The 27705-nt window shown below is 37.5% G+C and overlaps 1 protein-coding gene, 1 long non-coding RNA gene and 1 pseudogene across 5 annotated transcripts in view; 2 read left to right on the forward strand and 1 right to left on the reverse strand.

The window, feature by feature from the left end:
* LOC135782906 (interferon-induced very large GTPase 1-like) overlaps nt 1-11433 on the forward strand; it is a 45757-nt pseudogene extending 34324 nt beyond the window's left edge.
* Nucleotides 1234-7124, reverse strand: LOC135782593 (uncharacterized). 4 transcript variants are annotated; one of them, XR_010545443.2, is made up of 10 exons: nt 7069-7124; nt 6150-6235; nt 5930-6002; nt 5520-5616; nt 5236-5385; nt 2975-3042; nt 2758-2852; nt 2592-2691; nt 2232-2289; nt 1234-1852 (listed from the first exon to the last, which is right to left on the reverse strand). It is a non-coding gene; the product is annotated as an uncharacterized lncRNA (long non-coding RNA). The 4 variants fall into 4 exon arrangements; XR_010545444.2 differs by lacking the exon at nt 2232-2289 and having other exon boundaries at nt 5582-5616; XR_010545441.2 differs by lacking the exon at nt 2232-2289.
* A 4272-nt stretch (nt 11434-15705) lies between the features above and the next one.
* cfap91 (cilia and flagella associated protein 91) overlaps nt 15706-27705 on the forward strand; it is a 54436-nt gene continuing 42436 nt past the window's right edge. The window contains exons 1-7 of the mRNA XM_065292973.2: nt 15706-15847; nt 16005-16081; nt 16838-16995; nt 21429-21506; nt 21627-21683; nt 21913-22091; nt 26782-26959. Coding sequence (XP_065149045.1) covers nt 15760-15847; nt 16005-16081; nt 16838-16995; nt 21429-21506; nt 21627-21683; nt 21913-22091; nt 26782-26959 — 815 coding nt within the window. The 5' untranslated portion in view covers nt 15706-15759. The remainder of the gene's footprint in view (nt 15848-16004; nt 16082-16837; nt 16996-21428; nt 21507-21626; nt 21684-21912; nt 22092-26781; nt 26960-27705) is intronic.

Raw genomic sequence — 27705 nt, forward strand, 5'->3', positions numbered from 1 at the left:
CTTAACAACATGGAAATACTTGTTACCTTGTGTAAACATTTGTAAACTCAAGATGAATGGATAAAATATACAATGTGTCTATCAATGATTCTAAATTAAATGTATATTACCAGGTATCAGGCGAGGACTTGCAGGAAGACTGAGAGTTGTCTCAACGTCAGCTGCAGTGGCAGATACCTGAAGGGAACAAATACATTATCCTTACCATAATAAGATTTTTAAGAAGAAAATTTATAAAAAGGACAATAATTAGTAAACACTAGGTGGAATGTAACCAAGACGTGAACGAGGTACCTACAATCAAACTTCTAAATAGATTTGACATTCAAAATTTTAAGGGTAACAATTTATCTTTTTAACTCCATGTTGTCACACGTAGCTTACATGCAGCTTCCTTTGAGCCAAAAAAATATTTACACCTCTCTTTTTACATATGTAGTAGTACTCCCACAAACTAGTACACACATTGCATTCACAAAGAGTCCAGAAGGACAATATTTTCACACCAATTTGGCGTTTAAAAAGAAAAATGCAAAGCCTTGACTTTTCAACTTTAACCAAACTACAATTAGCTTTATTTTCTTGTTAACTGTTTGTAAAACACTTTTCATTAAAAGTCGACACAAACAAAATAAAACTCACCAAAACCATCTTGGATAGTCGATGTTCAAATAATCCTATGGTTTGGTTAAAGTCAATTTTTTAATAAGTGTTGTTTCTCAAATTCAGAAGTAGCCTACGGCTAACTTTACCAAAATTAAACAAAATACCACTCAAAAGTAATATTGTTTTGGCTATTCAAATCTAAGCCTCACTGTTCAATGACATGTTTAAATCCCTAGCAAGAGAAGCTTCTATCAGTTGATATCAAGCATTTTTGGCAATATGAATAAGATTTGAATTACCGTTTCATTTGTAGATGCAAGACCCGATGAATTTGATGAAGAACACTTGAGAATGTGCAGCACGTCATCTAAATTGTACGTCCTCTTCTGGAAAATCTCCAATCCAAATAATGGTTCCCGAAATTCCATCCAGGGGTTACTGACAAATTACTTCTGTATTTTTTTAAAGAAAATTGACCAAAAGCAAAAGGCTACCCAGCGGGCATTTGATGTCAATTTAACATCAATTTGACATCAAACATCGACGTCAAAATTACATCACAGAATAGGTCAAAAATGAAAGTCATTTTGACGTCAAAGTGTTGATGTCAAGATTTTGACCCCTGCTGATGTCATTTTGATGTCAATTCTACATCTATTTGATATCAGGATGTTATGATGTTGATGTCATTTTAATGCTATTTTGATATCCCAGCCGGCATATGATTCACCTTTGAAATTTGTCTTTTAATAAAAACACATTCTTTCAAACAGTTTCCAGTTAGTAGTGCAAAAATTGAATATTCCAAATATAGAATGAAATCATAAAATAAGAAAACAAAATCAGGTTTAAAAGTCATTTTATTTATAACTGCAAATATGAATTTTGTTGTTGGTTTAGTTAGGGTGACCATACGTGCCATTCTTCCCGGACGCATCCCGTCCAGGATTTCGGTGCGTCTTCCGGAAGTCGTATTTGTTGACCGCATACGCCATTCAGTTAAAAACATAAGATATACAATCGTAGTTTCATTCTTCTTACCTTAAAATGTAACGCTTGCTTTTCTGTAATAATAATAATAATCCTCTGTGACGTATGCGGTCGACAAATACGAGTTCCAAAAGACTGGACAGGACGGGTCCGGGAAGAATGGCACGTATGGTCACCCTAGTTTAGTTGACAGTCTTCTTATGGCCACCACCACCCGTCCATTCTGGCTCATGCACTTAAAAAATGATGACAGCATCTAAAGAGGAAAAACAAACCGCATGTTATTTCATTGTCAAAAATGCTATGTTTTTTAGGCCATGTATAAAAAAAGTTATTGCACATGAAGGCAAGATGTGTGTTCTTTAATGGTCTGACTAGAAACATAGCATAGCTGATGAAGGAAGAAAGCTGTTGTGTTTACAAATGTGACAATGAGCTTCAATTAAGATCATCTACAGTGCATTCAGAAAGTATTAAGACCCTCTTCACTTTTCAATTTTGTTATGTTCTTTCATGATACTGCAATTGTATACATTTTTCCTCATACATTTTTTTACATTTGCAAACGTTTTTTGAAACGTTTGCAAATGTATAATTTTTTACATTATACATATTCAGACCCTTTCCAACAATACCTGGAATTTAGCTCAGGTGTCTCCTATTGGTCTTGATGTTTCTACACCTTAAAGGGTTCTGATGAACACAAAGATATTTTGAGGAATGTCTGTAACCAAACTGACCATAAGCACCACTGACTTCCATAGCAGGATAAAAGAATACAATGGAAGTGAATGGTGCTTCTAACTGTTTTTTAAAAAACAAATCCAGGTGTTGCAAGGTTTGCTGCATCCTTCCCAAAAAGACCTGAGGCTGTAACTGCTGCTTCAAAAGGTGCGTTATCTATATCCCCCCCCCCAAATTGAGATGCTAAACAAAGCAAACATTGACTGTTTACCTTACGTGTGGGTCAAACAGCCTCTTGTGCAGTCACTTACCAATGAAAGCTAAGATGGACTCCAGACCTTCTGGACTGTCTGAGAGAGACTTCAAACTCAAACCAGACCAGCAAGGCATCACGTTGGCAGACACCCCAACCTGATCAAAAAATTTTGATTAGGAGATATTCTTGTCCTATTTTTAATATAGATTTTACAAACTTACCACAGATAATCTGGCAAAGCAAAGACTTATGAAACAGCATCTTCCCAAATCTCCTCTTAAGGCTCATCTTGTCTATCATGGCATTTAATAAAGTTCTGAAAAAAAAAACATATTTCATTTGTACAAAAACATAAAAAAAACTGTGGCCCAAGCACAACTATTAAAAAAAATTAAGAATGTTTCCATTTTTTGTCATGGGACACTATTATTTCCTTACTTTTTGAGGGGTACAGATTTGGCCATCTGGAAAGACACATGACTTCACCAAGTTGCACGGTGATCTGCCTACAATATAAAACACATAAAAAAATAAAAAACAAGTCATAGCCCCTTTTAAAAAGAAAACATAAATTGTGAAATACAAAACACTGCATCTTAATTATTAGGATTACTAGAATTTGATCGGAATACAATCCAAAACAAGTAAAAAATATATTGTAAGGTTCCATTACTACACGGTAGCTTGGTGGTGGATTACAATGGTTGGTGATAACTTGAATTTTATAACTCATGGGCATAGCCATCATTTTAAAAGTGATGATTAGAGCCATAATACATAAAGATTAGGGCTGTGACAGTTCTCATAACAACCGTGGTGGTAAAGTGCGGCCTGCGGTTGCGTGCACGTCACAAACTATGAAAAAATATAAAGTACAATCTCCCCCAGCGAGATATCTTCAAGTTTGTGTGAACGCAAACAGCCAGCAGATTCAGAGTTAGAGCGCTATTTGCAACTGATATCAGTGATGACACGGTGGCTTGGGAGCAGAACAGAGGCAAAATATTCTTTCTTGGTCACTCAAGGTTGCGAAAAAGTATCAATCTGCGCTACCTGTACACCATCAGAACATGTTTTTAGTGCTGCTGGAAACATTGTAACCCCAATAATGTTTCTCACTTTTTGTTTCATGGATTGAAGTGCTACAATAAACACACATAGGCGCCAATCCCGTGGGTGCTCAGAAGCTCGGCTCAAGCACCCAGCGAAATGGCAAAGCACATATGTTCAGTTTATTCACATTAAAGGTACTGTTTTTCCTGATCGCAAATTTAGTTTGTGTGTAATGTTGCTGTTTGAGCTAAGGTATTATTTATGCTCTAAGTTCACTGCCAAGTAGGGTTGTTGCGGTGACAGAATTTTCCCACCGGTAAATCAGCGCGTGACAAACCCGGTGATACCGGTTTCACCGGGTGGAAGGGGCTTATAAATGCATTATATAGGGTCATTTTACTTTCACTTTTGAATTAGATGCAACTGTTGTTTAAATCCAGCGCTTGCACACGCTGCGTTAAATTGCGTATGAATTTGCATGCAAATGCGAGTACAACAGCTGGTTTAAGTGCTTGAGTCAATGTGCGCAGGTACTTCTGACAGAACCCGCCAGTCCCAAGCAGAGCAACCGGCTATTCCTTCATAAAGCGCTGCTTGAATGGTGGGTTTATTATTATTCTTAATGAAAAAACACAACAACAAAACGATCTGACCTATATTAAACATCATATATGTATATTATAACAAAAACGAGTAAGCACGCGGCTTCTGCCATCATCTGCTCGCCGCAGTCTGACAGAAATAAATGAAATCTGACACCCGCAGCCGCTGCTCTGTGATGATGCGAGTTCAGCTCCGCTGAATTCAAACAGCAGACACATTCAGTTGTAAGTGTTTGCTCTCTCTAACGAAACTAAATTATTTAATTACAAGAAAATATCAAAACAACGGTGAAAGACGGTGTCGCGGTGGTGATCTAAACGGTGAGAGGCTGAAGCACCGGTAATCACCGTTTCACCGACTATCGCAACAAGCCTACTGCCAAGCGATATATTCCCCTTTCAAACCATACAGTGAACGGCCAGTTTGTACTATAGCCCTCTAATTCCTGGTTGAATGACGAGCATTGACTAACCTCCGCCCACAGGAACACGTCAGTCGCCAGCTAAGCTCAAATGGCTCTGGCTGCACAATTAATCACACACGATTGTCACGGACATCTCGTCAGTAAAGCTGGTTCCTTGATTAGTAATAAATCACCATCAGCTGCTTTCAGATGGAGCGCCATTTACTACACAGAGCCGTAGTTCACTGACAAAAGGGAAAATATCGCATTCATAATCGGCAATGATTTCTCCTTTTGTCGGGTCTGTGTAGTAAATAGTGCTCCATCTGAAAGCAGCTGATGGTGATTTATTACTTATCAAGGAACCAGCTTTACTGACGAGATGTGTGTGACAATCGTGTTTGATTAATCGTGCAGCCCTAGCTCTAACTAAACTAAGCTGCTGTTGAATCACAACACACTAAACAAACTACACAATCAGAACTCGTTACATATTTCTGAAGGAGGGACTTCATAAAACAAGGAAGACATCAGCCCGTTTTGAGGACAGTGAAAACAGCACTATACAGTAAATTGTGTGAAAAATACTGTTTTTTCACACAAAACATGAACACAATCAAAAACACAGGAAAAACATTACCTTTAACTTCACAATTCACACGAAAACGTGACTGCGCCACTTTCCACCTCTTCAAAGCCTTTGAGCGCTCCAGAATCTAGAGCACCTGGCGTTGCGAAGTAAAGCTTGAGGTTGTGATGAGCAACCACCGGCGGAAAAAGAAATTGCCGCCTATGAACACACACATTTGTTAAGAAACATCATATCTGATCTTTGTTTACATTTTTATATTTCAAAATATATGTATGCATTTTATATATATATATATATATATATATATATATATATATATAAAAGATATATACCTCCCCCCTCACACAAACACATTCTATAACCACCGCACCACAGTGGTGAATTGGTGCATTACCATCGCGGTGGTAAAATACTGTCACTGTCACAGCCCTAATAAAGATAAGAAGGAAAGAAAGCTGTTATGTACACAACCACAAAGATCCATTTTGTCTGTCAATATGAACCCTTTTCAAAACTTCCATCAACATCTGCTCTGAACTATGAATTAAATTCTGGCTCTGTCTATTGAAAACAAAGGGTGTGAAACATGTATATAATATAGAGGGAATAGTGACATAGAGAAGAAATTAATTGCTGTGCTGAACAGAGACCATTGCATCCTGAATTAATTTCTAATATTTTCCTAATGACAATGATAAACCAGTACTGAGAAACAAGTAGTAGGTGGTTTTAAAAAGCTTACCTGTGAAGTTTCTTATGTTTGTGTTATTACGTTTCTGATCTGACAACCCTTGCTGTCTGATTCTTCTTCAATCCTGACAACATATAAAAAAGTAAAATTAGTTCAATAGTAAAAGATAATTCTATAAATGATGACCTTTATCAGAATGTAATGCATACACTTGCATAATGCATTTAAGTATATACTGTGAAATATCAGGGTTAACATGTCACAACATTACCTGATCCAGACAGATGTAATGGCTGGTGATGCATTAAAATCTCAGCATTGACAAGATCACCATCACTATTTTTAATTTGAAGGGCTCTGATAACAAAGACATTACAAAAGAGTTATAAAAATACACTGAAAACAAGAGCACATTTGTCTGGATAACTAATATTTTCAAGTTCCATTAAACTTGCTAATTATTCATCAAGAGAAGTAAGCAAAATAATACCATTACACTTCATTTCAATTCAAATAGCACATGCCAACAACTTACACTGTTTGACTTTTTCCTTACAAAGGAGTTAAGAGTTTTATTCCGCTTTAAATCATGGATACAGCGCGAGGGACCGCAGACACAAGCATAAGGATGTGACGTAACGTGTGATGCCTGATAAATGCAGTTATTGCAAATTCGCGAGCAATAAAACACCAACATCTCATCTAACGTTAAGTATAAACACTTAATCAGTAACATGAAATTAAGCAAGCAGCATTAATTAACTGACCGCACTCATCCAGCTGCCGTGCTGCTCCTCTTTACAAATGACTGACAGAGGTGTCTGTGGCGCCTGTAAGACCTATCAGATATTCACTGACTGAACTACGATATCAACGCTTTTCTACCGAACAGTTGTCCAAAAAGCCCTTACATTTAAGTGCTTTTCTGAAGCAATAAACAACCAAGTGGTTAAGTTGATAAGACCAGATATCATATTAATTGATTAATATTCATATTACAATCATATTAATGTAACCGTAGTCCAATTTCGGCGAAAACATGCCGTGGAATAGCGAATCAACCATTATAACGGATACGTTCACAAATAACAGAAAAAGCACGATGCATATTAAACATAAAACATTTTATGTGTGAATAAAATAATGTTACGCGTTTTAAACATTGACTTATTGACTTGATATTTCCTTACCTCGACGCACTTTCTCGATGATCACGCAGACAGCCGTTAAACTCTCCAGTCTCGTGTAATCTCTATATGGGGAGGCTGTAATCTCGCGAGATTACCTCGCTATTTTTTTAGTCAGGATCAAACATTCCAAACTGACTTGTATGAATTAAACTGATAAAAGTCTTGATGTATTTTATTATTAATGGTATTCTTAAAATTTATATTTAACATATTATATGTAAGACACTGTGATGAAAATATAATAACAATAAAACAACAATAAAAATAGTTTATTTGCATGTGTCTATTACATTTTTAACTCTCCCAATTACTTTTGGTAAATTTTTAAATAGTATTTTTATCAGTTTCATAAAACGAGTTTTTACAGCTTTTTACTGAATGATTCACAAATTACAATGTCATTAAACATTTATTTTATTGACCCTTTGCAACTGTTTACCATTCACTGTTGTTTCAACGTTGTGTCAACGTTGAACAAACAACTAAGCTTTTTCAACCAAATTTCAACGTTGAAGGTCGGTCATATGACTGCTTGGAGGATCATTCAATATCAAGCTTCGAAATCAGATTAAATTGACCTTTTATAGTATATGCAATTATAGTGTCATTTTAAATGTGAACTACTTGTAAACATGCTAGGATTTAAATAAATAAAAAAAACCACATGCAAAATACATAGACCTACAACTTACAAGATGTTAAAAATGAGTCTCATTGATTTACAATGAGTAATAAATATACTTTTACAGACATTGTTTTGACATAAATTTAACATCAATTTGACATCTTATTTCCTGACATCAAATCAACATCGATTTAATGTCAATGATATTGACCTGAGATATAGGGACCAGAAAAAACATGTCAGATCGATACCTTTGTTGGGCCTCTTTACAACCACAAGGAAATAATTACAAAATATAATGAAAATATGCATATTCATGCACGTTATACATGGTGGTCAAAATCTTGACTATTTGTTGATGTCAAATTGACGTCAAGGTGCCCGCTGGGTAGCCTCAATTTATAAAACTAATATTGCTTCTGACCGTGCTCCAAATTCCCCAGTCAACATGCATTTTCGAGAAAATACTGTATTGTCCTGTAATTTAAAACATCAACTTACTGTTGAGGGCCTCTGTCTTGTTGCTCCAATTTAAGCAGCCCACAATGCATTGCTAATTACAGTACTAAACTGTTTAACATGAAAACAGTATTTTAGTGTTGAAAATTGGCTGTAAATTTACGGCAATTGCTTACAGTGTATGTTTGGTTTGGAGAACATTGTGAGAGAGATTGGTCAGATCTATGAATCGTGGTCATCTGTGCAGAAAAACAATTTCTCTTATCTCCCAAGTCTTGCAGCAGAGATAATGATTTCTGGATTTCCACTGGAGCTGATGGATGGAGACGCTGCTCATGTTCCTCTCATCTGGATTAAAGCTGTTTTAGATCAACTCATACAGAAACTGGGAGATCAGAGAGTTTTTGTGCTGTCAGTTTTAGGGATTCAGAGCTCTGGTAAATCCACTTTACTCAATGCAATGTTTGGTCTTCAGTTTTCTGTCAGTGCTGGCCGATGCACCAGAGGAGCTTTCATGCAGCTGATCAGAGTATCAGAGGAGATGAAACAACAGCTGAAGTTTGATTTTATTCTGGTTGTTGATACTGAGGGTCTTCGTGCACCAGAACTGGGTGGAAGATCAACAAGAAATCATGATAATGAATTGGCCACATTTGTTGTAGGTCTTGGAAATCTGACATTGATCAACATCTTTGGAGAAAACCCATCTGAGATGCAAGATATTCTTCAGATTGTTGTCCAGGCCTTCATGAGGATGAGGGAGGTGAGACTGAATGCCAGTTGTATGTTTGTTCATCAGAATGTTTCAGACATCACAGCCGGAGAGAAAAACATGGAGGGAAGACGACGACTGCAGGAGACACTGGATGAGATGACAAAACTCGCTGCTAAAGAAGAAGTCTGTGATGCAGAATGTTTCAGTGATGTTATTGCATTTGATGTTCAGAAAGATGTGAAATATTTTGCTCAGCTGTGGGAGGGAAGCCCACCAATGGCGCCACCCAATCCAAACTACTGTGAGAATGTTCTGGATCTGAAAAAATCTATTTTAATACATGCTTCAAAATCAGATGGTATAATGCTGACACATCTAAGAGGACGTATTGAGGATCTCTGGGAAGCTTTGCTGAATGAACAGTTTGTGTTCAGCTTCAGAAATTCACTGGAAATTGCAACTTACAGGAGAATAGAGACAGAATATAGCAAGTGGAGCTGGAGTCTTTGGAGTGCCATGCTGGAAATTGAAAACAAGCTACACAACAAAATCGAAAATGACGCAGTTCATGAAGTTAAGGATTCTGATCTTCAAAGAGAACTTCATGAAAAAAGTGAAGAAGTGAAAAAGTCTATGTCTGAATTATTAAGACAGAGATGCAGAAATACTGTATCAGTGGAAAGCTTCATTTGAAACAAAAATCAAAGAACTTCAGGAAAACATTGTGAGGGAGACAACGAAGAAATTAAATCAGGTTCTTCAGCATCGAGACCTGAAGAAAAAGATTGATGCTCAGAGGACACAACATGAAAACAGTCTGTTTGAAAAGAGCAAAGAACTTGCCATGAAACTGAAAGACAAAGCAAAAAATGAAAATATAATGAAAAAAGAGTTTAATTCTTTTTGGAAAGAGCAGATGAATGAGATCATCAAAGACACTCCTCAAGTTAAAAACATTGACATAGTGAAAGATGTGACAGATCTCCTCAGAAACACCTATGGAAGTCTCTCTGTAGACCATAAGAAAATAAGCAGTGACTACATTGATATGCTCTCTTTGCCAAGCTATTCAGATTACGCACAGATAAAAAAATCCAGTGGAGTTATGGGACCTATTAAAAATGCCTATAAAGGAGCTAAAAATATACTTGGTTTTGTTGCTTTATCTACAGAGCATGAAGTTCAGATAAGAAGTTTAATCACTGAAATTGCCAATCACACAGATCAAATGATTCAGTCATATAACATTGCAAAGATGGGCTACAACAATAGTTGCATTCAACAAATCATGGATTACATAAAGAAAAAAATAACAGATCATGAAGAAGATCCAAAAGTGAAATATGTGTTCAAGAAAGAATTCTTCAGAGATTTGGTTCTTTGCATTTGTCAGAGAGCAAACAAGACATTCACTGATCAACACAGATTATTTAGAGGAGGAAATAATCCTGCTCAGTATTTTAACATGAAAAGAAAAGAGTACTACAAGATTTTCCAGAAATACATCCAAGGAGCAACATCAGCTGCCATTACTGCTGAATTTATTTGTAATAAACTTAAAGAGACCATTGAGCAGAATGTCTACAAGAAAACTGCCAGAGATGTAGCAGATGAAATGAAGACAAACTGTGAATCAGTGAATGGAAACAGATCAAATCTGGAGAAACACGTCCTTAAGACATTGGCAAATAATGAGGATTTTAAAGCCTACATGAACTACATTCAGAATCCGAGAGATCACTTTAAAGATTTCATCAGAGGTGAAGTCAGTCAGTACATCACTGAAAGATTTCATGATAGTGTTCAACCTAAGATGGATAAAAACATTTCACAGCTGGAGCAGAATATTATAAACACAGCACAAGAGTCCACCAAACACATTCAAGAGATAAATGGAAATTATCATTCATGGTTGATTCTTTTCACACATCTGCTGTCTGATGAGTTGGTTTTTTCTCTAAGTGACATCACTGGAGTGAATTTTATTGATGTTGATACTGCTGTCCTAGAAGATGTGATAATAAAAGAGATTCCTTCTGTAATATCTGACATCCGCAGTAGATTCACTAAAGAAACATTACTAGTGAAGCTGGACAAGACACACAGACCAGATGAGATTCTGATTGAACATCTCTGTCGGTGCTGTTGGGTTCAATGTCCTTTCTGTGCTGCCATCTGCACAAACACCATAGAAAACCATGATGGAGATCACAGTGTCCCTTTCCATCGTAATAATGGACTGAATGGGTGGTCTTATAGAGGAACAACAAACCAGTGTATTGAAATCTGCACATCAGCAGTAGCCAGTGATCGATCATTTTATCCAGATGAATCAGATGTTACATGCCTGTGGAAAGAATACAGAAAAGGAGGTCCTGAATATGCTAGGTGGAGCATCACTCCTGACCTCTCTCATCTACCATACTGGAAATGGTTTGTGTGCAAATTTCAGAAGAATCTGGAAAGGTACTACAATAAAACCTATGAGAGGCATGGCAAAATTCCAGATGAATGGAGAAAATACTCTAAAGAGAAAGCCATTGAGAGTTTGGATGAATACATTTAATGAAATACACAAATAAGCAAGGGTTTTCTTGGTACACAAGACAGTTTGAAAAAAGTTTATGTGAAATGTACAAAATTGAATATAGCCACAAAACACTTACAGAATCAAAAAGTGTATAGAGAAAATGTAATGAAGTCACTGACCTATACTTATAGACAAGAGATGTTCGATTCAGAGTATTTCTTTCTTTACATAATAAGTGTTATATTATTTTAACATATTATGTTAAAATAATATAACACTTATTATGTAAAGAAAGTGCCTCAGGCTATATTACCAAATATTCAACACAGTAATTAATAAATCTAAAGATAAAAATTGTAAGCAGAATGTCGTATACAGTGAATTAAAGAGCAGTGAATAAAAAAGTGTTGTTTTCCCTTTTTCTGCAGAAATAAAATAAGGTGAGGATAAACTCAAAAAATGTTGGGTTGTTTTAACCAATAATTGGGTCAAATATGGGATGTTTCACCCCATCCTAAATTCTGCGTCGTTTCAACCTATAGTTGGATAATAACAATTCAGCATAGCGTCGCTGCCCGATGAAACTCACGTCCAAAACGGTTACTTTTCAGGAAGTGAAAAAAACATCGTATTTCAAAAGCAGTTGAATGTAGCGTTGTCATACTTGGTACGGCATCTTTACATGTAACCATATTCTTGCCAGTGTAATGATATAATCCACATTTGACCAAAATTTAGTTTAAATGGACATACGTGCATATTTTATAGTAACGGTGGTCGATACGCGTTCTTTCGATCATTAATTAGAATGGCCAAATCGCGTTTCATATTGACAGATGAATACGCTCAGTTTATTAAATAGCTTACATCTTAGTTTATTAAATATGCTTAGTTTATTTAATATTAATTATACATTTATTAAATGTCTCTTGCAAACTATGAAGGGACAATGAATCAATACACTGACATGGTAATGCTAGACAGATACTTTGTTTGCACAGTCCTACCGTAATTTTGTCACTTCTAGACGTACGTCTGGCGTCAGGGGGGAAACGTTTACCTCGATGAAGGAAAGTCATTGTCTCACCAGGCTATGTTTATTCGGCTATCCAGTGCTGAGCTTCGATGAAACTTCACGAGACCGGCGAGATGCTTCCACAGGGCGGGAGATACGCGGCGTGATTGACAGCTTTGACACCAAATGGATATACGTGAAAATCAGATGACATGATTTCACAACTTTTCATTGGCCATTTAGATATGTATAGCATACTGTATACGGAAATGAACCTGGACATTCAATCCTTCGAAAAATCTTAAAATCGGCAAAATGGACTTATGTGGTTTTCATCGGACAGCGACGATAGTGTTATTTATAACCCAATGGTTGGATTTGTCCACATTTGAACCACTTGTGGGTTGAAAAAGCATTTTTAGAGTGTATTGAGTAATGTTTGTAAATAAAAATTTAGTATTAGCTTGTCAATAACAATGCAAGGACAAATCAACCATAAAGAAAAAGCCTCACATCTCAATGGTCAGTTCATCTGGCATCAGTCTCCAATTTCTCATCCATACTGTTTTCAGGTGAGTATCTGCCAGCTTTTGCATCTGACCTCCTTAATTCCAGACAAAAGTGTCACAAATACAAAAATGATAAAAAGCACTATAACATTTATTTCACAACCACTTTGAAAAAGTTTACGATCTATGTGGCGTACAGGATGTTTTATTTAGGAACTGTAAAACCCACACTTGAAAGCACAAAACCTGTCTCTGGGATAGTACCCGTTCAAAGGGTCCTTTTTTATTAAAGCTGCAGTCTGCAAGATATTTTTTATCATATTCACTGAAACCGGCACTATGCTCCAATAGAACAACATAAATTAGACTGTTTAAGAAAAAACCCACGCTTCTACCTCCACCTAGAGCCTGTTATTTGTTTGGCAAAAATCCACCACTCCCAGTTCATCTGGTCCAATCACCGAAGGCCGGTTCATATGGTCCAATCAGCGCAAGGCTGTGTAAAATCTGCCTGTCAATCACAATTCCTGCACACGCCACAGATCCCCCCTCAAGTCGTTACAATATCACATGCATCCGCCTGAAGTTCACAGGTGTGTTGGATTGAACGCAGCGTGATGGCGGAGAAAACATTCACTAACAAACTTCCGATTCCTCGGTTAACAACCAGAGCTAGGAGAACAACCAAGGAAAAGAAAACAACCAAGGAAACAAAGATAGAAAGCGTCCGTGTCCGTAATAAAACTAGGATCAATATCAAACTGTCATTTGAAAGGTGGAGAGATCTATGAGATTTTAAAGGGTTAAGCTGGATGCAGAGCTTGCCACATTTCTTCTCGACAGGTAATTGTGCTTTATCAATCATTGATTGTATTTCTGAGTGTTATGTAAGTAATCTAAGTATGCTTGCACACGCCCTGACGAGGATGAGCTCGATGGGAAGTTGCTCGGTGGTAGTGTGGGAGAGGCATGAAAATTGTAAACATTCGAAATCATCTCAATCCTCCAGAGTTGCCGACTGTAGCCTTAAAAATATTTGGTACCAATGTGTACATCTGAGGTACTAATATAAACCCTTTAGGTATTAATGTGTACTTTTTGAAATGGTACCGCCCCAGTGATAGCTTTTGTATCTTTTTGTAGTAGCACTATGGCACTATGATGATGTTATTGGTCATAGACATACATAGATTGTGCATTAGTTACCGCATTGTAGTCAGCACCACCTTATGAAGTATTTATTATGTTTATGTTTTATGCAGGGTTTAAATTGGGCCGGGGCCGTCCGGGCTAAGCCCCGGCACATAGGCTGAAGGTCTCGCTCTGCTCTTGCCAGTGTACCTGCTGCACTGGTGCGTGTGTACTCGCTGCGCTAGTGCATGTGCACTGACGCGAAGGGAATAATGTGTTTCCATTCATTATGGGGCATACTCACCAACGCAAGTTCAACGATTTGCGCGAGCAGATTACACACAAAGTCCATGCAAAGACGCAATCAGACGAGTCCTCGCACGGGGCGATGCTAATGACGCAAATCAGGTGGCGCATTTGCCGTGAAAACACGTGCTTTTCCCTTTAAACGCGTCTTCAAGCGAAAAAACTCAACTCCAAGAACACTCTCACGCAGGATCATTTGACATTGTAGAGACGAGAGAGAGAGCGAGCGAGAGAGCGAGAGACAGTGAGAGAGCGAGAGTCCTCTCCTGAACCATGAATTTAACAAATGGGACAAAACCCCGATTGAAGCCTTACATGCTGGGTTCTGTAAGAGGTTACTACGTAGTACTTACAGATGCAAAATTTCTAGTAGTTATAATAATAATAATAATAATTCCTTTATTTTATATACTGCCTTCTACATACTCGAGGTCTCTTTACATTTGAGGTCCAAAAACATGGTAGTAGGACAGAAATAAATAAGTATAGATAATATTGTACAAAATACATTTTAATATTTGACTAGTTAGCCCAAAGTAAAAAATTACTTTTGTATAAATAATTTGTAATTTTTCACATTTTTTTAGTATATAGGTCATACATACCATGTAATATTAAAATAGTTAGCCCTATTTATATAATATACTTACGGCATTTATTATTTGTATTTTTCCTGGTTGTTACCCCTTTATTCCCAAAATATTATAAATTGTTCCCTTGTAATTACACGTACGTACTTTATAAGTACACTAAAATTACAGAAAGGTACGCTGTAAATTCGCTGTACTTACCCAGTACTTTCCGGGCTGTAATCTAAAGCGTAACCGAAAAAAGAATACCATGGAAGTGAATGGGGCTCATGAACGGTTTGTTACAAACAATCCTCAAATATCTCCCTTCGTGTTCATCAAAGAAATCTATATAGGTTTGTAACAAAAGGAGATTGGGAAATTATTACTGAATTTTTATTTTTGGGTGAACTATCCCTTTATGTTTTTTTATAACGTGCCAAATGTAAAAAGCACTTTACGAATGAAAATGCCTAAAATTTCTCTCAATAGCGTAAGTCAAGACATTACTGTGTATATCAAGTATAAGCCTAATCTAATATGAAATGATGTTAAAACGGAATATATTTCAGAGATAAGTGAATTAGATTTTTATTAGCTCTACACTTTTAGTATTTTAAATTAGGATACTGCTCTGGGTACATTTTGGGTTTGAGCGGACCGCCCCCTAGCGGGCTAGCCGCGTTAGTGCCGTGACTTGACGTTTACAATCTCCATGGTAACCCATCAACGTCTTCAACCCAGTTTGTTGTGTGTTAGCGGGACTGCTTCTCTCTCTCGTAAACTTTAGTAAAGCTCTTAAATATCAACTTTTTAAAACCAACAAGCAGATATGAGCGTATCTGTGACACACACACATCTCAAGAAAAATGACAGCAACCGAGGTTTCAGGCAACAGAGGTTATATGATCATTTATACGGTGAGTTGCGTATGAATTCGCTTCCACAGCTTGAATAATCTAAACAGTCGTGCTAAATATGAATATAAATGAATTACAAATAATTATGAAATAATGTAAACGGTGTCGTTTATGATTGAACATATGGATTTAAATAATTAACCATATTTTTTTCTAGATCCGGTATGTACATTGTCAGGTGAGGTGGACCACGCCAGGGAAAACCTCAGAGCTCACGCCTCTCTGGATCGCGTGGTAAGATGACATCAGACAGGGACAAAGCATTATCATATCAACACAGACTATGTAAATTAGACCACACATTTACTTGGCTACATATGTCATGATAGGGGACAGGAATTTTATGTACTGTCAGAAAAAAAACGGTGCAAAGCTGTCACTGGAACAGTCCTGTACCATTAAGGTCCTAATGTGTACCATTAAGGTACAGATATAAGGGACAGACATATGTACCTCTGAGGTAGCCTGCTAATAATATTAACTCTTTGGAATGGTGTAAAATAGTACTGCCCCAGTCAAAACAGACATCTTGGATTTTTTAAATTCTTAATATTTTTTTTAAATCGTCATAAACTTTGGGATCAGAAAAACACATTTTCCTAAAAAGTTCTATTTCATCACTAATGATCACTTGACAGATTACTGTAGATGTATCTGTTTGTTTAGCATGGTCAGAATACTTAGAGAGATGAATAATGAAATAGGGCAATACAATTCTCTCTGTGACATTCTGTATCTCATGCTGTACCTGCTATTATGTACCTCTTTTAAGTTTGTGTTGTAGCCTGAAAATCGTGGGTTAATCACTACATAAAAAAATATTTCTTAATTGTTAAAGCCACAAAGGGTAATTTGAATGAATATTTTTTAAATAATTCTGCTATTTGGAGAATTTAAAATATTCACATACTAAATGTACCAAAGGTGTAGCTACTTATTAACTTTCAGTTTAAGTGCATGACTTAAAAACTTGTGTTTTTTCTTTATCAGCGGAAGGTCCCAGAGTTTAACTCTATGTTTAGTAATCTGCCGCATCATCCTAGTTATACCTTACGGCTTGAAACCACTGACCCTGTGCCTGCGTTCATTGATCGGCAATGGAGAGGATACGCTGAGCAGAGGAGGCAAGCCCTACAGCAACTGACAGGGTAAATTCTTTAGGCCTCTATAGCTTATTTACATTTTTTTATGATTTTACATTACATTCACACATTTGGCAGATTATTTTATCAAAAGTGAAGGTATACATTTTTATCAGTATGTGTGTTCCCTGGGGATTGAACCCATGAACACAATGCTCTACCAATTGAGCACCAGGACAATATGCACTCATCAGCCACTTTATTAGGTGCACCTTGCTGGTTGGATGCCTTTCCCTTCAAACCGCCTTTTCGTGGCATAGATTCAAGAAGGTGCTGGAAGCATTTCTCAGAGATTTTGGTCTATATTGACATGATGGTATCATGCAGTTCCTGCAGATTTGTCAGCTGAACATCCATGATGTGAATTTCCCGCTCTACTACGTCCTAACGTTGCTCTATTGTGGCCATTCCCAAACTGTGTTCCGCGGACCACTAGTGGTCTGTGAGGGTACTGCAGGTGGTCCGTGTAAAGGCAAAAAAATTATAAAAGAATATATTTTATTAATATTTTATTTTTCGCAAAGAGAAAAAGTGTCTACGAATTGTATAACAAGAAGAGAAAGGACTATAAAGAAAAAAACACGACCAGAGTGTTTATGGGAGACTATTTCACACGCTGGCCGCTGGCGTGAGCTAAAAGGACAGGTTGGGCTTCCCACGCGAAGTTTCTACTGGAAAGGTACATTTTGTCATGCTATTTGGAGAAATCCATTTAAAATCACTGCTAGTAAAAGTTGATGTAAGCAGGGCCGGCGCTAGCTATAGGCAGAGTAGGCAAATGCCTAGGGCCTCAAGCTTGGAGGGGGGGCCTCCATAACTGCTAAATCCATGTGAGCTAGTCCGACAGCAATAAATACAGTTTTAAGGTGAGTTCGACTTTATGCGTGTATTTTAAAATGCAGGTATTTTAAAATAATGCATTTAAAAAATAATCTTAGCTTTGTTCTGTTTATCAACGTCATTTCAGGACAGATCAAACTTGCGCGCTGTTGACTCTGTTTAGACATTTTGAATGCGTGTGCACGATAGCATTGCGTGGGGAGCTGACTATCAAAAAAGTCAAGTTAAAAAAGTTTGTATTTAAAGTCAAACAGCAAACAAAACTGCCGTTATTATGGATATTTAAGGTATAAAAAGGTATTGAAAAACATATGAATATATCCATAGTCTAATAGATAACTTTATACTGTATATTGGTTCAGTAAGGGGCTGATCACACAAAACACGTTTATGGCAGTTGAAGATGCCTTTTTTGAATGATATTCTATGGGCAGAGAGCGTTTGCGTGCTGTTTATGCACGCCGAATGCCTTGCGGTTTTTGCCGCCAGCCGCAGCACGAGCTTTTGAAGGAGAGCTGAGCAGAAAAGCGCCCAACGTCATTCGCGTCTTTCCATTGTCCAATCGAATGAGGGGAGAGGCGGCCTTTTGTTGTGGTGACGGAGGTTTACAGTTGCTTTGATTTCTTACAGGGTAGAAAAACACTTTCTCAGATTATTCAGAAAATTAGAGGGGTGTGAGGGGCCTCCAAACATAAATTTTGCTTAGGGCCTCCAAATATCTAGAACCGGCCCTGGATGTAAGCTATGATTAGCGATGCTAGCCCTGGCACGAGTCACGAACCGCACAGACACGGTAAACATGCCGACAGCAACTTGTAAACAGAGCGAAGAGAAGAACTGAGCTCCTGCATGCCGTTTAACAGGCGTTCCCTCTCGGGAGGAGGGAGAGTGTTGCGTGTGCATTTTAAAAAAAAAATATGGAGGGGCGGTTCTTTTAAATAATTTGGGAAAATCTTCCGCTATACCTTTAAGAAAAATATATTTTTTTTAAGAATATGTTTTAAGAATCTGTTGTACTGATGCGATGACCAGTTATAGTTTAAGTGCTAGTAAGCCTATTTAGAAGTGCAGATAAATTCAGGACTTTGTGTAGACATATTTTATTATGAGTGTTATGAGATGGTCCACGAAAAATTCTTGATTACAAATAGTGGTACACACACACAAAAGTTTGAAAACCCCTGTTCTATTGGATTGAGATCTGGTGACCGTGGAGGTACTGTAATTGGAGTTCTGTGAACTCATTGTCATGTTTAAGAAACCAGTTTGATATGATTTGAGCTTTGTGACTTGCTGCATTATTCTGCTGGAAGAGGATGGGTGGGTAAACTGTGGTCATAAAGGGATGGATATGGTCAGCAAAAGTACTCAGGTTGGCAGTGGCGGTTTAACGATGCTCTGTTGTTACTAAGGGGCCCAAAGTGTGCCGAGAAAATATCCCCCACACCATTACACCACCATCAGACTGAAATGTTGATACAGGATGGATCCATGCTTTAATGTTGTTATGCCACATTCAGACCCTGCCATTTAAATGTTGCAGCTGAAATCAAGACTAATCAGACCAGGCAACATTTTTCAATCTTCTATTGTCCAATTTTGGTAAGCCTGTGCGAACTGTAGCCTCAGTTTAGGCTACAACAAGCATTTTCGTCCACACAGCTGCCGCTCACTAGATATTTTCTGTTTTTTGGACCGTCTGTGAATCTTAGAAATGGATGCATTCCCAGTAGATAAGCAGTTTTTGAAATGCTCAGACCAGTTTGTCTAGCACCAACAACCATGCCACATTCAAAGTAAATTCAATCCTCTTTCTTGCCCATTCTGATCCTTGGTTTGCACTTCAGCAAGATGTGTTCATCACCTCGAGTCACTGCCATGTGATTTAGCAATTTGTGTTTACAAGCAGTTGAACAGGTGTACCTAATAAAGTGGCGGTGAGAACTATATGCATTTGCCAGTGTTACACTGGCCCTGTCCCAAATGGTGCAGTTCGGACTTGTGGTTTCCTCAGAGTCCACACTTTGATGACATCATCTAGTGCAGACTTTAGGCACCCTTAACTCGAGTACACAAGGGCACACCGCAGTCATATTTTGGGACAGACTTGAGCGTCACGGCGAAAATAGGAAGACCGAAGACCGCATCAAGGGAACTTCAGAGCGTAAAAAGGACAGATGGGACACCATACGGACTTGTAGACTAAGCAAGCACATGCAATTTAAGGCCGAAAGTCCACATTAAGTGTGCCATTTGGGACAGGGCCACTATCGGTGCATCCCAATTCGAAGACTGCTTTAAAGGACATGGGCTTTGAAGGCTGCAGCCTTTGAAGTCAATAAAGTAAACTGAAATGAGACGGTCTAGCCCCGTGGTTCCCAAACTTTTTCAGCGTGCGGCCCCCCTTATGTACAGTGCATTTTTTCAAAGCCCCCCGAAAGAAAATTTATGACAAAAACTGTTTTTAAATGTAATATTTTAATTAAACAAAACATTTAAAATTATACCTAGTAGTGCTGTTGGTTAGTTGGCTTATATTTTTTTAGGTTTAATTACACAGAATTCATGATAAATGAATGTATTTTATAAAATGACATAAAACTGGAGCCCCCCTGGCACCATCTCGCGGCCCCCAATTTGAAACCACTGGTCTAGCCAACAGAGGGAGTTGTGTCACCTGCTGTTCCCGCCCATCGCACCTCTCAATGGGACACAACAGGTTTCGGACTTTTAATAATAAATATGCCAGATTTTTTAAATCTTATTTTAGAAAATATGATGCGCTGATGGAGATTAAACTACTTAAAGATATATCAAACTTAACAACTTAAGTATAAAAATATACAAAAGTAAAACTCAACATGCACAGTATTGCAGCAATAATATTAATTTGCATCACTAAAACATATTTTAAATAGTAAAACAGTGACAAAGAGCTTAAAGTCCTGCAAAGTATCTACTTTTATTTAACAACAGTCTTCACAGGGGTGCATTAACTCTTGGGATAGCCAAGGCTGTGAAGGATTTTTCTGATTTTCGCAATAAACTAATCCAAAAGATTTTTGTCTGAAATTCTCACACTGTAAACTCACACAATGTGTTTGAATGTGAATTATTTTCGCCTCGATGGTTACAATCTTTTAATTATTATCTGTAGTAATTTTTAGAGTTAGGGGCTTTTAAAAAAATATTCTCAAACCATTATTTCGCACTTAATTTGAGGGGTAAAACGGGTTGTGGGGCTTGCTTAGGGGACGCCCATAATCTTTGACAAATTCAAAAGTGGCGTCACTGGCCTTTGAATACAGCCTTTTATAGGGCACAGCCTTCAAATTGGGATGCAGCATATATGAGAACCGTGTCAAGCTGCAGAAAGAAATAACAGATTTCTCTGTGACCTTTACAAGAAATGCGGGCCTGTAGTTAATTCCTGTAAAACAGAGCTTTCATACTGTATTTCTTGTACCGCAATATGCATCGCAGGAAAACCAAATACTGCAATGTCAGTTTCTCCTCAATATCATGCAGGCCTAGTTTGTATGCTGTATTCACACGTAATAACATTGAATAACTTTTTATATTTTTTTTCTGTGTAAAAGAGTTATGTCAGGGATTCAGATGCATAGACCAAAAGCTGATGACGTGACAGGTGCGGACCGCTGGAAGTTTTTCAGACGGTAGGATTCACACAAAGAGACTTGATTTCTTCAGCTTGAATTAATAAAGTAATACAATGATATATAATTCTGAGTATTCAAAATAATAAATAATAAATCATTTTTATTTCTTTCGGTCAGTCCCATGATTCCCTTTGCACAGCAGATCCCTCCTGATGTTGTATTTGCATTGCCAAAGTAAGTGCTAAGATGTTTGTCATATCATCACAGCCATGTTGTCCTATCAAAGCTATCTATATTCACTACCCTTGATGTTTTAAATAGTGAATTCTTTCCAGTATCATTGACATCTGTGTTCACATTGCAAAATCCCATCGCAGTTGTTGTCTTTTAAACATTTTGCTGTTTTATTGTTACTATCAATCTATTTATCTCTCTCTCTCTCTCTCACCTATTTTGCTCACAGGTCTGACCTCTTCTCTTCTCCCGATGGTGAAGAAAATCGCACTCCTTTTCAGCGCAATGTGGGAGTTCAGACTGACTACCGGGAGAGTGAGACGCAAACAGACCCTTACACACCAGACTATGTACTCCGTCCTGGGACGGCTCCCCCTGAGCTCCTTACCCTGGCTACACTCACATGGGGTAAACAGCATAAACTTAATATAATCACATTTATCTTACTTGCAGTATGACTGTTTTCAGAGATGTTTTGTCTACTCTGAACAAGAAATTGCTCCGTGGCAGGGCACAGGCAGAGCATATTTAAATAAGGACATATTTCATGTTTATTGTATTGCTATGCAGCATGTCTCACAGACGTCCAGTTTATTTATGGCAGCACATCTGCCAGAGGGGATGGGTGAGGAATGAGTAACTAATATGCAGTCAGCCAGAGGGATCTAGAGGTTATCTAAAGGTAGCTGCAAGCCGGCTAGGAGATGCACCACTCTTCGTGTCTCCTATGGGAGGCAATGAGAGTGCCCAGTGGGCAGGGTTCCACTGAAATTGATACCAACCCTGCATCTGAAATTGCTTACTGTGACAGTACGTATTGAATTAGTTTAAGTACCTGTTCGTTGACCATTAACAGTACGTTTGATATAATATGAACCTGTATAGTGTGATGAACTTCACAAGGTTAATACATCTTGTGGTATACATCTTCGTAACAAGTCAGCTGTTGATTTGGAAAATGTTAAACAAGCGCCTATTTTCCTTATGTATGTGTTCCTTATGCTTTTACATTTGAATTGGGTTGTTTCACAGTTTTCTGATAGTTTTGAATATGATGATGCCTCCCCTTCTTCTTTTTTGTTGGGTGACTTCTGTCCCAGGGGCTCACAGTAAAGTAAACTGTTCATCGAATGCACATTTCAGGTCCTTCGAGTACTTTTCGCCTATTGTTTGTCAAAAACAACTCGCTTTTCAATTTCCCCTATTGCACGGCTGTGTCTAAAATTGCCCTTATTCACTACTCACCACATTACTTCACCAATACAGAGGACTTGACGTAGTGAATGACAACAATTGGGTGAATTTGGAGACTGAAGGGCTTACGATATGCCCACTATGATTTCTGGCTCCACTACATATGGCTATCCCCTCAAATAGTGCACTATATAAAGGTACAGAAAAGGGTATGGTGGCTATTGTGGACACAGTTTTCTTTTGTTGTGAAGGTCATAACAGGTTGGATTTTGTAGTTTTTGCACTTTATCATCTCATTATTGTTATTATTGAAGCAGATGGCTATAAATGCCAAACTTGTGTGGTTAGCATGTGTTAGGTTTAGTGTTTGTGTTCATGCATTTGCGGAGAGTATGTTTATGTTGTAGTGTTAGAATTAGAGACTGGACCATTTTTGATGGTCTTCTTAGTGTTGTCTTGGGACTTGAGTCTTTATTTTAAGACGGGTGAAGCCATTATTTTGTAATGGCTTTGTAGGCAAGGCAAGGCAAGTTTATTTGTATAGCACATTTCATACACAGAGGTCATTCAAAGTGCTTTACACTAGGGATGCACCGATAGGATTTTTTGGGCCGATACCGATTTAAACAGACAACTTCTGGCGGATACCGATGCCAATACCGATATTAAACACTTGTATACAATACAATACAGTTGGTCTATTAGCTAGTTTATTTCTGTATCAAATTATTTTTACTGAACATGGATTAGATCTAATTAACATTCAACTGACCAACATAATAAGAGAGGCACAAATTAAGCTAAAACAAATATAATAAGACAGGATGACAACCTTCAAAGGTGGTTTTTGCTATTAAGCATTTATTTTATTAACAACATTAACTCATTTTTTACATATAATGGATTTCTTTATGCAGTTAATTAATAAACAATCGGTATCGGCTTTTCTTGTGCTATTGCCGATATGCCGATGGTTTCAAATTCATCAAAAATCGGCCGATAAATATCGGCGGCCGATACATCGGTGCATCACTACTTTACACAGAAATGAGAAAACAATATATAAAAAAGAAAATGTAAAAATAAGAGATACACAATAAAATCACAATAAAAACAAAGATATATGAGAATTTAAAATAACAATTAAAGAAAATAAATGTGATTTTAATAAAAACAGTTTAAAATGTTAAAAAGAATAAAACAGGAGTAAAAGTGGCTTGAGTTAAAGATAGTTCACTTCAAAATGAAAAACTCCGCCACCATCCACCCATCCCCACGCTGCTCCAAACCCGCACGCATCCCCCTCCTCCGACGAACACAAAAGAAGATACCCCGAGAAATGACGGCAAACACAGCAGCAAGCGACCATAGACCTTTCTCACAACTTCCGTATTTATGACCGGAACTACGCAATCGTCGCGGAAATCTACTTCCTCCGCAGTCAATGCAATGTAAAAAGCCGTATCTGTTCCATCAATTCCCTGTTGATGGTGAAGGTATACAGAAGTGGATTCAGGCTATCCGGCGAGACTTATAATGTGTCGTTTTAGTTAACAGTTCAGTAACAGTTATACTGTTTGTATTGACAAATTCTTCATGGAAAAAGTTTTCCTCCATTAGTCGTGTCACATCAGCAAATGTAATATTTGGCAAATCCGTTAACGAAGTTTTGTAGACTCTTTGATCCATTTTAAACTTGCCCGGGTTTATGTTTTTCTAGTGTGTTGACGCTTGACAGGAACTCCGCTTACACGACGATTACGTATTTCCGGTTACTGTGAGAAAGGTCTATAGACCTCCATAGCAGGAGAAAAAAAAATTAAAAAAATTTTGTAAGTATTTGGATAAATGACTAAGAAAATATTTTGTTAAATGATGGTAAGAAGTTCCATCATATTTTGTAGGGTTAGGGTTATGTAGATCTTTTAGATAAAATTGAAAAGTGGTGATCCCGTCTTGGTCTTGACTTGGTCTCGCCCTTCCTTGCCCCGAACACAACCTGGTCTTTGTCTTTGTCTTGATTTGGTCTAAGTTTAGATGGTCTTAACTACAACACTTGGTGGTGTTTTGGTAAAAGTGTTATAGCCATGTTTTTCTGGAGTGCTGTTTACAATTTGTACGATCATGTTTTAACACAAAAACCTTGGTTAGTTTCCGGTAACCATAGTTTAACTATAGTGACCATGTTTTTATGGTTTTATTTGTAGTAAAATCATAGTTAATTTTTGTATGGGAAACCCAGATGCAAATGCTTGGCCAAAGTGTTGCAAGCACACAGCTGTACTGTGCTTTAGTGGGAACAGACCTCATTCCCTGTTAGGAATAAAGGTGGAAAACGATTTGAAATGCATTGGGTAAAATTTACCACAGCAACCTTTTGATAATAATAATTCCTTACATTTATATAGCGCTTTTCTCAGTACTCAAAGCACTTTACATATGAACGGGGGAATCTCCTCAACCACCACCAATGTGCAGCATCCACCTGGGCCGGGTTTCCCAAAAGCATCGTAAGGCTAAGTTGATCGTAAAAACGATCGTACGAATCATCTTAAAATTACGGGCCGTTTCCCAAAAGCTTCGTAACTTAAGTAGCACTTGAAAATCATCGTAGATCTACGAGTGCTCTGGAGTAATCGTTCATACATAAGTGCATCGTAAGACAGCAGTGTTACAAGGTCACCTGCAGGACAACCAGCAAATTGCACTCCTGCAATGACGATAATGTAATGTTTTAAATGTAATGTATATTTATTTATTGGGTTCTTCTTTGTTTATTTGTTTAAATTACTTTAATATAATATATTTAAAATTAAAATGAGAAATCAAATTTAAATTACAATTAAATTAAATTATAATTTTGGTAATAGTTGGTACTATTAAATTGATAAATGGTTCCTACCAATTGCTTCTATAATTAATCTACAGTAAAAAAATAATTGTTTTGAAGTGAAATGGCATCTGATTAAGGAAACCAAATAAATATGTACGGTACAATGCAATAATCCCTAATAATGAATAAACATAAAAACTAATAATAATAATAATAATCTAAACTATTACATAAAATGCAGAAGGCATTTCGCAGTGGGACGAGTCCTAACTACATACGGAAAAGAATATTTCATTATGCACAAATTATTAAAACATTTTAATAATTTTAAACAAATAATTGTTTAATGACTATATTTTATAATATTTAGTCATCAAACAATAATGAAAAATATTATAAAAAAACATTAGTGCACATCAGCTGAAGATCATTAGCCTAAACAAGCTTCTGCTACAAATTCGAGTCATTCTATTGGTGTCATTTCAGCACTTGACAAACGGATAGCGACTCGTAAGTAGCACTTAAAACCCAGCTGCGAGCGATCGTTTAACGTGCATCTTTGGGAAACGCACGTAAATGAACAACGAATGTTCGTTAAGTAGCTCGTAAAAAGCGCTCTTAAGAGCTAAGTTCAATCGTTATCGGGAAACGCGGCCCTGGATGATGCGACGGCAGCCATATTGCGCCAAAATGCCCACCACACACCAGCTTATTAGTGGAGAGGAGACAGAGTGATATAGCCAATTAGTATGAGGGATGATTAGTAGGCCAATGGGCAAGTTTGGCCAGGATGCCGGGGCACACCCCTACTCTTTTTCGAAGGACATACTGGGATTTTTAATGACCACAGAGAGTCAGGACCTCGGTTTAACGGCTCATCCGAAGGACGGTGCTTTTTTTGACAGTATAGTGTCCCCATCACTATACTGGGGTGTTAGGACCCACACAGACCACAGGGTGAGCACCCCCTGCTGGTCTCACTAACGCCACTACCAGCAGCAACCTGGTTTTTCCCAAGTGGTCTGATACTTGTGTATAGTATGTAAAGTGGCTAATAGTGGTTGTCTTTAGGTCGTGGACTGCCTGCAGGGCTAGCAGAAGTGGAGATGATCGAGAGGGCAAGAATGAAGAGAGCCTGGGAGAAAACTCTGCCCCCGCTGGATGACCTCACTCAACTGGAGAAGAGGAGAAGAATGATGGAAGAGATGGAACGGAAGGAGTGGGCCTTCCGAGAGCACGAGATAGAAAAGTGAGCAGTACCTAAAGAAACGATTTACCCAAAAAGTTAGATTCATTATTACTTACACTCTTACAACGGATGTGTTAAAAGCAACACATTAGTGTTGATTCTGGGACAACACACTTAATACGTTGTCCCAGAATCCACCCATCTCTGTGTTATTATTGAAACAACACATTTTGTGTTACTTTTAACACAACTTAACACAAAAACACAATATTTATCCCTTTATCGCTGTTTTCACTGTCCTAAAAACGGGCTGAAGTCTTCCTTGTTCTATGAAGTCCCTCCTTCAGAAATATGTAATGAGTTCTGATTGTGTAGTTTGTTTAGTGTGTTGTGATTCGACAGCAGCTTATCTTAGTAGAGCCATTTTGGCCAAGTTGGTGACTGACGTTCCTGTGGGCAGAGTTTAGTCAAAAACTGTTTTATTGACATAATTCAACTGGGAAGTAGAGGGCTGTATTCCAAACAGACCGTTCACTGTAGGCTTTGAAAGGCAAATTCTGTTAAAGAAAATATATCGCCCGGCAATGAACTTTGAGCTTTATCATTTTACAGGGATTATTTATGCTATTATAGCTACATTACACACTAACTAGGGTTTAAAAAATGGGATCAGGAAGAACGTGACCTTTAATTAGAATTTGTTTTTGAAAAAGAGATCGACCAAAATGAAATAATAGGCTTTTAGTGAAAATTACGACTTGATTAAAATGAAAAACATAATGTTCCCGTTTCAACTCTTTCCCCAC

This window comes from Paramisgurnus dabryanus, chromosome 15, assembly GCF_030506205.2.
Source record: "Paramisgurnus dabryanus chromosome 15, PD_genome_1.1, whole genome shotgun sequence".
Taxonomy (NCBI): domain Eukaryota; kingdom Metazoa; phylum Chordata; class Actinopteri; order Cypriniformes; family Cobitidae; genus Paramisgurnus; species Paramisgurnus dabryanus.